The following is a 14,529-nucleotide window of genomic DNA, read 5'->3' as shown; positions in this document are numbered from 1 at the left end:
AATTCCTTCCAAAGGCAGCTGGGCAATGAGGCAGGCAGAAGCTAATTAGGGAAGCACCCTCCTTTACAACTCCCCAATTAGATCAGTTTTGTGCAAGTGTGTGTGAGGGGAGGATGTGTGCAAAGAAAACAAACCCGCTGGCCACAACAGTGTGTTTGTTGTCCATTCATGTGTGTGCATGTGTTTGTCTCTCGTGTCACTCTCCTCGATTTGTCTCACTCGCCCAAGCAAAACACACTCTTGTTAGCATTTCTGGAAAACCGCTTCTTCTGAAAAACTGTCAATTAGGTCACAGCCACAAGTGACACTCGTTGAAGGCGTATATTCTGAAAAGAAATTGGGATTTCTTAATTGGAAAGTGGTAGTTTTTGCAATTAGTGCTTTACGCAGGGGTCAGGTGAGGGGAGGAAGGTAGAAAAAAAAGAAGAAAGGTCAAATCTGATGATTGCGCAGAAGCTTTCCCTTAGAAGAAGCCTTGAATTTGATGCTGAGTTTATGTAATGAAGAAAATATTAGTTTTCCAAAGTCATTTTTATAACCTTGTCACAGGTTTAGACTCTGTGTGAGTCTCAACTTGTGCAATTTGACACGTTTCACTTGTGTGTGTACAGTGTAAATAAGATGAACATGCAGCTCCCCGCAAGGCGCTATCTGTGCCTATCTAATGAAGGATAGCACTTCATTGGATTAGAGAAGACTGTGTGTGATTGTGTGTGACCCCCATGGCTCCTCTGCCGCTCGGGGCATAAATACCTGTCAGAGGCAATTAGATCCTGATTGATTTTTCTAAAGCTCTCTTTAATAGTGTCGCTGACTGTCTGCCTTTCACCTGAAAAAAACTGGACGAAGCAGAAGAATGGGAGTTGTCCTGGGTTCTTTTTGTTTGCGTGGAGGTCACCCTGACACATGGAACGGGCCAGATCACTTTTGACCTTGGCTCACAATACTTAATCAAAGTGGTCCCCCTGGTTTCAAAGTGTTGACAGGTGGAGTAAAATTAAGCAACAAAAAAATTAAAAAATTCCCATTTGTGTTTTACCTGTGTGCAGATGAGAGGTGAAGAAGAAAGTGAAGTCCCACTGAATCACCAGCTCCTACATGTCGTCGTGAGAGTACTTCAGTATCGAATGCTACTCACAGGTAACACACATCTAACCTCTAATGTACGGCCCATGTCATTATTTGTGGTTTTTAACAACAGGGTTATGCTGTTAATCATTTGATTCTCACTGAAAATGCTATTTTTTAGAAATGTTTTGTACAATTTCATGCTTAAAATTCTTATGTTTGATCTCCATACATTATGATTATTACCTGTATTTGCTGCATTAGGAAAATTACCTGTTTAAAATCATTTGTTTTCTAAGAACTGTTCCTTTTCCCTTAAAAATAAAATCCTGATAAGGAAACTATAAACTCATCTGTGATTTAATGTCCAATCATACAATAAATCACTAACCACAACTATGAAGTGACAAGAGATTCATCTTTGTCTTGTTCTTTGCAGACTACCTGAACAATCTTTCCCCTGATTCTAAGGAATACACAGACACTCAGGGTAAATACCGTTGTGTAGCTATATTGTTATTTGCATCAATAGATATGCATCCCTTAAAGACCCATTCCAACGAAGAACGTGTTTTTGGTGTTTTTAGCATGTTCCTGTGGCATTTTTCTCATGATGAGGACACATATAAAGAAAATTAAGCTTAAAATTTTATTTCTGAGGTTTTTTTTATTCAAATCATTGTGAATAAATCTCCGTACGAATGGTACTGCCCACAACCCAAAGACAAATTTCCAATGAACTACTGCCGCTCTGTAAAAACTGTCCTAGAAAATAATACAAACATTTTGTTTTGGCTAAAAACGACATAACAATAGTTTATAAAAAGACCATGGGAATGCTTTTAAAATAGATAAAATGATTATCAGAGTGGGTCTTTAATGCAAAAGTTTAAAATGAATAATGGTCCAGTTATTGTCTCATAACCAGTACCATACTGTGACTCCTGTGCTCTCTGTTTCATTCTCTGCTGTGTACTGCAGCTGCCTTGGTGATCGTGTCCGAGGTGGCAGATCAGGCCAATGACAATCTCAAACAGGGGGTGAGTTTCTGAGGCTGGAGGCACCCCATGTGTTTGCATTCACTCTTTAGCTCATGTGCCATTTGACACATTCATTGGTTGGCCTGCGGTTGTTTTCCTGCATGAAAGAGCTCATTTTGAGCGTGAATAATTACACATCTTCCTCTGAACAACTTGTCAGAATGAAAGGGAGATGTATGTCTATTTGGCAATAAACCCTCGGAAAGATGATGTCATCAAAGAGTGCCAGGTGTATCATTACAAAGGAAACAGTGTGTGAGTGGACTTCTACTCCCACTGAAATAGAAAGCTCATGGAGATGGTTCACAAACACTCCCCTCACTGTTACCAGTGAGTCAAACCTGGACATGCAGTCCTCCAGACACAGGCTGACAGACAGGAGAAACACAGTCTTCCTACTTATTCCCGTTCAGATTTCAGAATTGCATCAATTCCCCCTCTACCCCCACATTGTCATTCATGACCATTGACCATACAGGGATGGTTTAATCCATCTTTACCTCATCTGTCCATCATTGGATAATCCTTTTTCTTTTCCTCCCCCCTAGGAGAATTTGTTGCGTCTGGTCCACATTGAGTACAGTGTGAAGGGAAAAAGGGATCTTCTGAAACCTGGCAGAGTGAGCATCAAGCACACCTTTCATTCTGTTATTTGAAAACCAGATCCAATGCTAGCATGATGTGGTCTTTAAATATTGTATTAATTAAGTAAGATGCCATTTAAAAAGGTATTGTTGACTTTGTTTGTCTCATGGCAGATTTTTGTGAAAGAGGGCACTCTCATGAAGGTCTCCAGGAAGAGCAGGCAGCCGCGACACCTCTTTCTGGTAAAAGCATCTTATAAAACTATAACAATCCTAAACCACAATCCTTAACCCATACGTTCCTTCAAAGACATTTCCAAAGAAATCAAAAGATGAAGGCTAAACCAGACCAATTTGTCAAGTTCTTTCCTTCACTGAATTTAAATGCGATCAAATTTACTAAAAAAGTACTTGTCTTAGCATGTATCTTTGATGAAAAGGCATTTTCTAAAGTATCCATGTGGAGTCCCTAAACAAGAAGTTTAAACCACTTAATGAATTTACAAATCTTTTCTTTTAAATCAGAGTCCTCACAGATGGACTGCGACCCAATAACAGATTGATATTTATTAGTGATTTAAAGAAAACTTGGCGAGAACACTCAAACCAATCTGTTTATGTTTATTACCAGCTGGTGATTGTCTTTGCATAAAGAAGAGACAGATGCCTATAGCCTGGTGTTGTCTCAACAAGTCTGTAACTAAATCTTTTGGCCTTTTTTCACATATTCTACCTTTGAAATGCCATTACAGTTTTAATTTACATTAATAAACATAAGAATATCCATTTAGATTATTTTTTTAACAAGTAAATTGGATTGTGTCATAAAAACATTTTTTCTTCTCCTTTTTACAAGTGGTCCATTTTAAAATTGATTTGGTGGTTCCTATTCAACAAACTGCTAATCACAACTACATCAATATATAATGCAACTTTCTCAAGTACAAAATAAATTGTTGAATTAAAAAAAAATACTTAATTTTGTTATGCTGAATTGATATTGGCTGTCTTCATTTATTCCAAATGAAAGGATAGTTTTTGAGTAAATTAAAATTAAAAGCTGCGAAATGCAAACTCTAAGAAAATAAAAATGATCAAAAAGGAATGATAAAAACACTTTAAATGTGAGCATAAAGTGTAAAAGAAATCAACAGTGTCTGTTGTCAAACTGATTAAAAGAAGCGGATATGCATCCCTGTGATTGTTCATTACAAGAACAAAACAATCCAGACTAATTTGCTGGAGGAAATACATTTGAAAAATGTAATCAAATCAATTTTGATGTATAACGTTCAACATATTAAATTCATTAGGCTTTATCAAAGGATTGATTGTTTGGTGTGAAAAACAACAAACTCTATCAAACTTTGTCCAGGAAACTGATTGGATATTATTTGGTAAAATGTTATTCTCCAATAAGTTTAGAGTTAGGTACCTGACGTTCAGGTAGCAGAGAAAACAAAGTTGGCTTGGCTTGAAAAATCCAGGAATGTTGGGTGGATGTAGGTGGGCTTGGTGGGGCGGTGAGGCCAAGGTTGTCAGACCTTAACAGAGCACCACACCCTTGCAAGCAAGGGGGCCTCCCTCGCCTCTCTGGTCTCCTCCTCTCTCAGGACTTGTTTTCGAGGGCCTCACTTCCCTTCAGGATGTTTGGTGCAGGTCACTGGATGCAGACTTCCCATGTACTGGGAGGAGACTGACAGCAAATTGAAGACCAGACACCCTGTAGAATGCAGGGAGGAGGTGGTGGAGGGTGGGGTGGTGTTACACAAACACATAACATGAAATGGAGAAGCCCATACGATTGTTCTGTGTGGAATCAGTGCTGGCTTGTGTTAAGAATTATGCCTAAGCTTAATATCCGTAGCAGCAGCAGCTTCAGCTGCTTTTAGTTCGGGTTTATCCCAGTTGATCCAAGTAGAAAGTAACAGATTTGTTTTGGGGCTCTATCAGTCTTTTTATTTTGCTCAATAGCATCAGTTTCTGAAATGGGATTGTGGTTAAAAATACTCAAAAAAGGTTTCTGGTTTAAACTGGTTGACCACCACGGCTATAAAGCTATTTTCTACCTTGCAGTAAACAGTTAAAATGTCAAAGGTGTTATTTATGGGCTATTAAGAAAAAAAAATCCAAACAGTGAAGATGAAAAGCCATCAGTCACCTGAGCAACAGAGAAATGCAGTAACCATGTCACAAGCCCGGGTTCAGAGAAGAAATAAAAGATGGCTGAATGTGCAAGGAATGGAGTAAAAAGAAAGATTAGACCTAGCCGATTGTAAAAGGCAGGTGATAAAGGTTTGGAGGATGAGCCAGAGGCCGCTTAATAAAGAGTTAAATGCCTTCAGCACAAACAGGCTGTGTAGATATCTCTCTTCTAGGCACTCAGCTGGGCTAATTTGGCAGCAAATTTTAAGTAAATGAGCAGCTCAGGGTGGAGCAGACAGAACACAGCCAAGAGGTCACTGGCAGGGCCTGAGCCGGTCCGCCTTGTTTAGTCTCTGTCACAGAGGCTCGAGCCTCAGAACAGTTTACAGTGACTGCTTATGTTGTTTTGGTGAAGGTGATAGATTCCATGCTGTTGGTCCAGCCTGAGTAGTCAGTAAGTTGTGTGTGTGTGTGTTTCTTTTTATGGGGGGGGGGGGGGGGGGGGGGGGGGTCTGGAGTCCTGAGCAGGGTGGAGAATTCCTGGATGCTGCTTTTATGACCCTAGCGGATGTTTAGAGCACACATTAGGTGTGACCAATGATGTCATTCCTTTTGTCTGTGTTATGAAATACCATTTAAAACACAATGGACTCTGTGTTCAGAGGATTGGAATACTTTTATTCTCTCGTGCAAATAAACACTTTCTCCACTGTACTAATTAACTTTTTGTTGTGTGCCTAAATGGAAAATGAGTGCTGCCAGAATTGACAGAATTCTAGGGAGAAAAAAATCTTACTTAAACTACTGTGTCAGTATTTGTGGCCTTTCGTAGCCAATACTACCACTCTGTGTTAGTAGTGGGTACTGCAAATAACATGAATTGAGTACTGACTTTCAATAAACTTGTTACTTACAAACTTGGTTTGGCAAGGAGTTTTAATAAAAAATGACTTCTGTTTTTCTCAGATGAATGACATGATGCTGTATACCTACCCTCAGCAAGATGGCAAATACAGACTTAAGAACACCCTACCTTTGTCAGGAATGAAGGTAGAGAAATGTCTCTTGGCCAATACTGAACAGGACAAATCCACATAGTTTTTTCTAACTGCTCTGTTTTTTTTTTACACATAGGTGAGCAAACCTGTGCTGGAAAACGTGCTCAACTGTCTGAGGATTGAAGTGTCTGACATCACCATCACACTCTCTGCAAGGTGAGCAACCAAACAGTCATGTTCATAAATATCGTCTTGAAGAAGAACAGTTTTTTTTATTGTGTTCTTAAATCACAAAAATGGTTAAAAGTTTGTTTTGAAAGCATAAGCAAACATTTCTGTTTAGTTCGGTTGGAGAACGAGAAGACTGGTTCCACACTTTGAGCCGAGCAATAGCAGACCACGCTGCAGGACTCTGCACGTTTGGCGGCCCTTGCAGTGAGGTAGGAGAGCCTGGTGTGACACAAAGAAGCTGTCAGACTAAACTTGTCAGCTTTTACCTTTTGAAAGTTTCTTGATGATGCTCTATTTCTTGGTTGCTTGTGACAGAACTTCACTGTCTCACGAAGTAAATATTAAACAAAATGTTTTTGTTTTTTATTTAGTCCTTGCAACCAAATATTTTCAGTTAGTTCTTAACAAATAAATGTATAGAATTGATTTTAATCTATTTTTTAACCCTTAATAATAGCAATGAACTGATATTATTACGTTTGACATTCCTTTTAAGAATTACACCGTAAATATATCTATGTTGTAAAAAATTTATACTTGATTGTAAGTGACTTAATTGAAGAACTGCATGGTGGTGGCTTGCACTACTGCATCTTGGCTGGGTTCTTTCTGTGTTCTCCAGGTACTCCTGCTTCCACCCTTAATCCAAAAACCTTTTCCGTTGGTTTATTGGCCACACATGACCCTCAGCTACCTGAGAGTGTAGTTGTCTGTCTGTGTGTAGTCCAGCAATAGACCACTTTTTCCCTAAAAGTAACTGGGATAAGCTCCAGTAACCCAGGTATGAGTAAAGACTATAAAAAAAAAAACATAACCAATATTGTCCCAACAGGCCCGTGAAAAACTGTGGATGGCGCTCGGAGAAACTGCACCTGTACTGGTTCCAGTTTCACAAGTGATGATGTGCATGAACTGCACAACTGATTTCAGCCTCACACTCAGACGGCACCACTGCAACGCCTGTGGAAAGGTCAGAGATGCCACTGCTGCACCATACCCTCAATGTTTTGTACTTGATTCTGTGTGTTGGGTCATGTTTGAATGGGAATTTGCAGTCTTACTGCGTTCTGTTTCTTTTTGAGCAGGTGGTATGTCGAGCTTGCTCAAGAAACAGATACCCTCTGAAGTACCTCAAAGATAGGATGGCAAAAGTGTGCAACCTCTGCTTTGCTGAGCTAGAGAAAAAAGGTGAATCTCAGTTAGACATATCTGTATACACACATTCAATAAAAAAGAAACACCTGTTGTTCACCTGATAAATCAACACTTACATTCACACTTGCAGGTGGCAGCGTTCCAGCAGCTTGTGATAACTCCAGCCTCCGAAGTCATCGGGTCAGTCGGCCCCTCTCAACTGTCTTCCAGAGTCTGCAGCCCCCCAGTCTGTGGAAATTAAGAAAAAGTACCTCCAACCTCACCCAGGTGGAATGTTTTGTCTCACATTTTTGCATCTAATTTTAATCTAAAATTTCAAAATGGGATTTTTCTCATGCAATTAGGCAGTTAAATCTTAAGCATTTTGCTCTTATTTTGCGTATTTATGACAAGCCAAATAGGGATAGAAATTGAGAATATCTTTTTTTTCCCTTAAAACCTAAGGGTTTTGTAGAGAATACTTAAGATTTTTGCTTAAAGAATTTTATATTCCTTTATTGGACATTAAACCCAAACCACAAGTTGATGAGTTTTTGTACTTAAGCATTAGGGTTCCTTGTTTTGTTGTTATCAGGGTTTTTACCTTTAATGTCTGTTTTAGAAACTAACAGTTATAGTGTAAAGCAGCTGTCAGTAGACCTTACAGTTGCAAACCAATTACATTCTCAGAAAGTGATTTGATTGTATATTTTTTCATATTCATTCTCCTCTCTCTGAGTTCTTGTTTGACGGATGTTAATGTGTCATCAGGTTTCACTCGGCGTGGAGGGCTCCACCATGAGTGGGAGCCTGCAGCGGCGAAAGAAGAGCAAAAGAAAGTGGAAGAGGCTGTGGTTCCTCCTCAAAGATAAGGTGCTCTACACCTTTACAGCCCGCGAGGTGAGGGGGCACAGAGTCTCCCGCACCAGCCCCAAAAACACACACTCATTTATTTCACTTTGATTTTAGCAGAGCTGTTGTGTTGCAGTCTTCGTCCATCCCTCTCCATGTCTGGTCAGCTTTTGCTAGCTCCTTAAACAGCACATCTCAGTCTTTTCTCAGTTTCATCAGCAGAAAACGAATAACTACTAAAGGGATTCTCTGTGCTCTCTTTTCCTTTCTTTTTTTTTTTACAAGTGTGCATCTTGCACTGTTCTGTTCTTTCAAGCATAAAAATTCTGTTCCCCTAAAGCTCTAGAGAGCAGTACAGACGCTTTTACTTTCTGCAAAGTTTGACATTTCATTGTTTTTTTTTCTTTTCTTTAGGACAAAGTGGCTTCAGAAAGTTTGCCTCTTCAGGGCTTCACTGTGAAGCTGACCGAGGCGCCTGAGGAAGAAGACAGCAGCAGCAGCAGCGTGTTTCATTTGTACCACAAGAAAACCCTCTACTATACCTTCAAAGCCGATGATCAACACACGGCACGCAGGTAAGCACTGTGAGATCACTAGAAAAGCTTTCATTTTTGAAATAGAGCCTAAAGGTTTAATAGTAAATAGAAGTAGTTTTTCTATGTGGGAATCAAACAGAAGCTTTGGAAGGGACAGCATTAGTTTGGAGGTGCATTATCAGCAGGAAGATGTTTTTTTCTTCCTCTTTGGAGGAGGTGGCAATAAATACATCAGCAGGCAGGGGTTGTGTGCTTATGCAATGGTGTATTTAAAAAAATGTTAAACACAGTATTTAGTATTTATCCTGATATTTTCATTTTGTTGTATCTGAAAGTCTTTATAGAAAATTAAATATTTTTGTTGTTTTCTTCGAAAGAACATGACTCCAAAAGATTTTGTGTATTTTGTCTCTGAAAGTCCTGATCAGATATATTTCCTGAGTTATTGCTTATTATTATATACATGTAAGACCACACATAACAAAACTATATTTTTGTACCTAACTGTTGTTAAATGTTTGTGTTTTTCAGATGGGTTAATGCCATGGAAGAAGCCACCGTTTTATAGCATCTGCTCAGTTCACTTAAAGCCCTTCTCCCATTGGCTGCTAGAACTTTGTGAAACACAACAAAACTACCTGCTGCGCCTAAACACAGACCATCAGAGAGCATGTATCACATCTGGTTTTCAGTGGGATTCAAAGACTAACCCCCCTAATGACCTTTTAAAGGAGGATGCCACCTTGTGGCCGAAGGAAAAAGGAAAAGAAACCAAGGCAAACCAGGAGGATTTCAGCATCTGTGGCGACAAACTGGATAAATATCCACAAACATGAACATTCACCAAGGCCTTCCCTTTTCAAGAGCAGCTTAATTTTAAAAAGATAAATATTACAAGAAAGATTTTTATTGCAGCCATTTCTAATTAGTTTCTCTCTCTTTATTTTTTTAAGATTTCTCATCTAACAGAAACATCTTCAGTTTTTTTGTTTAAATAAAGAGGAATTATTCGGAAATTACTTCAAATACACTTTAAGTTTATAAAAAAAGATGCAAACAAACTGTCTTGAAACAAGTTAAAACACTACAGGAATCTGGTATCTATGTGACACTGACTTTTTGTTTTTGAGATGGCGCTGTGCATTTCTACTGTAATTTCTATTGCCTCTTTTGACATGTTCTGCCATTTCTAAGGGGATTTGATCAAGACAGGATTATTTAATCCCTGCATACAAAAAGAAGTCCTTTTTTTTTTCATTAAACAACAAAATTCTCTTCAGGACAAAGTAACGCTGATTCCATCCATCCATCCATCTTCCTCCGCTTATCCGGGACCGGGTCGCGGGGGCAGCAGTCTAAGCAGAGATGCCCAGACTTCCCTCGCCCAAGCCCCTTCCTCCAGCTCCTCTGGAGGGACCCCAAGGCGTTCCCAGGCCAACGCTGATTCCTTTGCAATAATATGTGAAACATCATCATCCATTCGTTTTATTGGGGAAATTTTTGCCCGATTTTGACAAATATCTGTTTCAAATCATAAATTGTCAAATTTACACTGCAGATAATGAAATCATATATAAAAATGATTTGTATAAAATGGAATTACACAAAATTCATTAAATATTGTGTTCATGACTGTAAGTGAACTTTATACTTATTGTGGTGTTTTAGTCAATGTCTTTTAAATGAAACTGTAAAATTTCTTACAGCATGCCAATCACTTTTATAAATGTATTTTAACAGTTATCTTTTACACATCATTGAAATTTGCTGTGCTGATCTAAAGTGCCAATTTATTATTTTTCATTGAAGGTTGTGCAATTTGAAATTATTCTGAGGATGGTGCCTCTAATTCAACTGTATCTTTCATTTTTCTGTTATCACAGTACTGTATGGACAGACATGTTTTGATTTTTTTGTTCTAACATGTTTCTATTACGTTACAGTATTAGCCACATATAAAAGGATATATGATTGTGATATTTTATCACAGCATTTTTCTTGATGTATGCTGCTGGATAAAAATATATCCTGTCTGTGTTGAACTCATCTGTGCTGCTCATGTCTCCTGGATAGGGAATTTTATGTTCATTTATGGTTTTTCTGTGTTATTAGTAAGACACCTTTTTATTAATATAAACCCTAAAAAGCAGGATCTGTCTAATCAACATGCATCCCTACTGCACATATACCTTCATTCATCATGTCACATTTCTTTTGAAGCTCTCTTTTGTGCCTTTGTCTGTTCAGATTTTCTATACATTCCCTACAGCCTAAACCCAACAAGTTATGGGTTACACTTCCAGCATGCAGTGTGTTGTAAATATTCATGTAAATAGGAACAAATTAAAAATAAATCACTTTAAAATTTGCATCCAAAGGACAATAACAGTGTAGGCCTGCATTTTTAATCATTTACTTTACTGATAAAGGAGAGCTGAGTTAGACGACTAACATAATGGAACAACGGCCTGACAGATAAGAGTGTGCACTTAAGTACCCCTTTGTGTGTTTTGTTTTTTGCAGTCTTAGTATGCTTGTCATCTAAATTCCGAGGCTGCATGCAGTCACTGAAGCTTTGTGGGATGATGTTGGCAAAATGTAAGTTGTGTAAGATAGTGTTTGTCCAATAGGGTGCAGCAACACGTCCCGCCAAGCTGATATAATCTTGATACAAAGGCTTAAGACTTCCTCTTCCACTTCTGAGTGTGAAACAGCAATTCGAACAAAAACAGCTTTGTTTGAAAGATAAATGGAAATGTTATACCAGTTTTTCCTCGCAAAAATGGATTTTGCACCTCTGCGTAGTGTCTTTTTTATTGTCATTTATTTTAAAACTTTGACTCACAAACTTATAGTTTGTGTCTGATCTTCAATGAATATGTTTTCATCCCCCATCTGTGTCTGACATTTTATCGTAAATGCTGCTTATTTTATGAAGAAAAACACGATTGTTGACACCAACTTTTTAAAGATATCGGTAAATCTATTTAAGACTAAAGTTATGCTGTGTTTACAACATATGTAGTAAACAGATGTAGTAAACAAGATTAAGTATTACACACTATTTATGTTCAATATTGTTTTCTTATAACATTACCAAATATAGTATACACTGCACCCACTTTAGATCATCCATTCATTTATCTTCCACTCCTTTTCCTAGACCTGGCTTGCAGAGGGCAGCAGTCTTTACAGAAATCCCCAGACCTCCCCTTAAACAGACATCTCCTCCAGCTCTGGAGGGAATCCCAAAGCAGCGGAAGGACAAAGTCCTCTGACATGGTGCCATGATACCTCCCTCTGGCCCCCATTTAGACATTCCTCTTCAGAAAAGGATCCGAAAGTCCAGATAATGTGTTTATTTTTCAAGTTTCAGCCAAACTGCTAAAACCTAGGGACTTTTTGTCGTAGTAAATTAACAATTTATAAAGAATGCTGTTAAAAAATGTTTTTCTTATTATAATGAAGAAAATGATCTTCAGTTGCAAGTACTGTATGCTCCCCCACATTAATTTACCATTAACTGGACAGTTTTCAAAACACTGTTAGTGCTGATTCTGCAAATAGAGACCAAAACCAATTGGATCAAATAAAGTTAGTCAGAAAGTACGCAGAACAGAAAATAGGAAGATTGGTGTTGCTCTAGTTACACAATCTCAGGAGTGTCAGTGACCCAATACTTACTCAAAGCAACAAAAGACAGACAGGAGAGAGAACAGATGTGACTGCAGTGAATGTTCATTTCCTCCAAGTATCATGGCACCTTGTTCAGCACCAGGTTGGTTTGACAAAACCTTTCTATTCTATTGGTGGAAAGGAGATGAGCTTTTTCCAGTTTTTACAGTCTGAGCATATTAGAAAAGAAAGATCTTTTAAGAGGACAAAGATACAAAGATTCCTTGTACAAAACCTGAGATTTTGATCATGTCATTACCTGGAAGCTGATGACACTTGTAGAAAAAAAAAAAAAAAACTTTGTAAAAAAACGTGCACATAGAAAATTGACAGTTGGTTAGCAAAAAGCACCAGAAATCAAATAATATTTTCTTATCGGAACTAGACATTTTAAAGAAAAAGTAATTACATCAAAATGAGGTTAGATTTTTTAATTGTGCTTGGTATAAAATAAAATAAAAATACCCATGATAATATGAATTAATAGTATTTTGGCTTATTAATTTCTGGTTTGTGTGTACAACTCTCATACACCAAATTATCAATACAAAGCTGGCTGCACAATGGAAGCCAAATTTAATTGAAAGCAAGACAAAAGTACAGCGTGTCATTTCGGCTGTGCGTGCGATCTGCTGTTCTGCAGACACATTTTTCTTACCTGAGATATCATGTTCCCACTTGAAAAATGCTTCCTGACGTGCTTTTTCTTGTTTTTTTTCCATTTCTTTTGAGCTATAGTCTTTTCATAGGTGACTGAAAGTGGAAAGTATTGTTGATTATTTCTTATGGAGCATCTTGACCCTTGTGTATTTTCAGGGTGATGCTTAAATTGTCATTACCTCACAACCATCACTGTCAAGCAAGAGTTTCTATTCCTGTTTCAGAAAAACATAAGTAATCAAAAATGCTATAAGGCTAGCTCAGGTTTTGATAAAGAAGATCAAAAAAGAAAAACATGGTATTAGTGTTTGTCACTTGATACATTTTTTATTATGTCCCTCTATTCATTCAGCAAATACTGTTCTGAAATTGCTGGAATGGTAGAATTGGCCCTCATGACAGTAAACATGTGAGTCCCCCGCTGCCTAAGAAAAGAACAAAAGCTTTAACATTTCTATAACACATTATGATTTCTTAAAGTGGATGCTTAAGACAACCAATGGTCACTTACTGTTCCTAAACTGTACAAACTGGTAAGGCTGGAATTTCTGCAGTTGTTAATGACATGTCTATTTTAAACTTCGCTTCAGGTTATTTTCCATAACTGCAGGTAACAGGAACACTTACATCGATAAGTTATTCAGCACCCTAAGATAGGCTTCTTCCCACTATAAATTGTCATTAAGGGAAGTTTTCTTGCACGTTTGCCAAGAAAAAGAAAATCTTGGGATTAGCGGTTAAACTAGAATGACCTGATTTTTTTTTTAAAGCAAGACAGACCCTTTAGGAAACTGGAGGTGGGTTCCATTATGAGAGAAAAAAAAACAAGGATGGCATAAGTCTGTGAATGTTTTCAAGGGAGGAATTTTGCTAGCCAATAATGCAGCACTGTCAGGGAAGTGTCAAGGAAGTAAAAAGGCCATTGGAGAATTTGAAGGTTTTTTTTGTTTGTTTTTTAACTATATTAACTATGTTCTTTGAAGTATACTTTGTTTTATTCGAAAAGAGCACTCATCCATTTGGGAAATCTAACTTTAGCTTGTTTAATTTGTATGAAAATTTGAATTTTAGTAAATTAAAATATAAAATTGTTGGGAATAACAATACTTTTAACTTGATATGAATTCAAACTTGCTTGTAAGACTAATTGATTTTTCTCCCAATGTAACTGATAAGCAGTCTCAAACATTGTCCTGTTTTTTGCATGTCATCTCTAACTTATGTTTATTGCGATTTGATGAGTAATGGTTTTTTTGTGTTAGTAATCCCGCTGTTTACGTCCATTTATAGATGTTTTCGTCATCCCTATACTTGTCCAGAGCTATACATAGGTCACAGGCAGGCAGTCAAGTGTACCTTGTCTTTGTGTTGGGAATGTTTTAGTTTTGGTGGGTAGGGCTGGTGACTCAGAATCAGGTTTTTTATTTTTTTTTTTTTTTTTTTACATATTGTCTGCTGTCATAAAATTACAAAAACTGATGGTGTAGAACGACCTCCTGGAGGTTTTAGTGGCCAAATTTGTCTTTTGAGGGATAAAATGGGGCGTGGTGCAGGGAAATTAACAATTATCTGAAGTTTTTTTTTTTTTTTTTTAAACAAACAATCT

At 37.7% G+C, this 14,529-nt stretch overlaps 1 protein-coding gene across 2 annotated transcripts in view; it reads left to right on the top strand.

Annotated features, from left to right (window-relative positions):
* The window catches only part of LOC101170085 (FYVE, RhoGEF and PH domain-containing protein 5), a 35,324-nt gene extending 23,842 nt beyond the window's left edge, over window positions 1-11,482 (top strand). Inside the window, exons 8-21 of one of the 2 annotated variants that reach the window (XM_011475058.3) lie at window positions 1,050-1,140; window positions 1,508-1,558; window positions 2,050-2,108; window positions 2,657-2,728; window positions 2,867-2,935; window positions 5,804-5,887; window positions 5,972-6,051; window positions 6,179-6,275; window positions 6,899-7,036; window positions 7,152-7,254; window positions 7,352-7,488; window positions 7,972-8,073; window positions 8,467-8,627; window positions 9,120-11,482. In XM_011475058.3, the coding sequence (XP_011473360.2) occupies window positions 1,050-1,140; window positions 1,508-1,558; window positions 2,050-2,108; window positions 2,657-2,728; window positions 2,867-2,935; window positions 5,804-5,887; window positions 5,972-6,051; window positions 6,179-6,275; window positions 6,899-7,036; window positions 7,152-7,254; window positions 7,352-7,488; window positions 7,972-8,073; window positions 8,467-8,627; window positions 9,120-9,156 (1,281 nt within the window). In that variant the 3' untranslated portion in view covers window positions 9,157-11,482. Of the gene's footprint in view, window positions 1-1,049; window positions 1,141-1,507; window positions 1,559-2,049; window positions 2,109-2,656; window positions 2,729-2,866; window positions 2,936-5,803; window positions 5,888-5,971; window positions 6,052-6,178; window positions 6,276-6,898; window positions 7,037-7,151; window positions 7,255-7,351; window positions 7,489-7,971; window positions 8,101-8,466; window positions 8,628-9,119 lie in introns of both variants that reach the window. The other variant, XM_004068959.4, reaches the window with a different exon arrangement.
* Window positions 11,483-14,529: the final 3,047 nt, after the last annotated feature.

This window comes from Oryzias latipes, chromosome 5 (assembly GCF_002234675.1).
Source record: "Oryzias latipes chromosome 5, ASM223467v1".
Taxonomy (NCBI): domain Eukaryota; kingdom Metazoa; phylum Chordata; class Actinopteri; order Beloniformes; family Adrianichthyidae; genus Oryzias; species Oryzias latipes.
The sequence above is the reverse complement of the archived record's forward strand: the minus strand, read 5'-3'. Positions and strand labels throughout refer to the sequence as shown.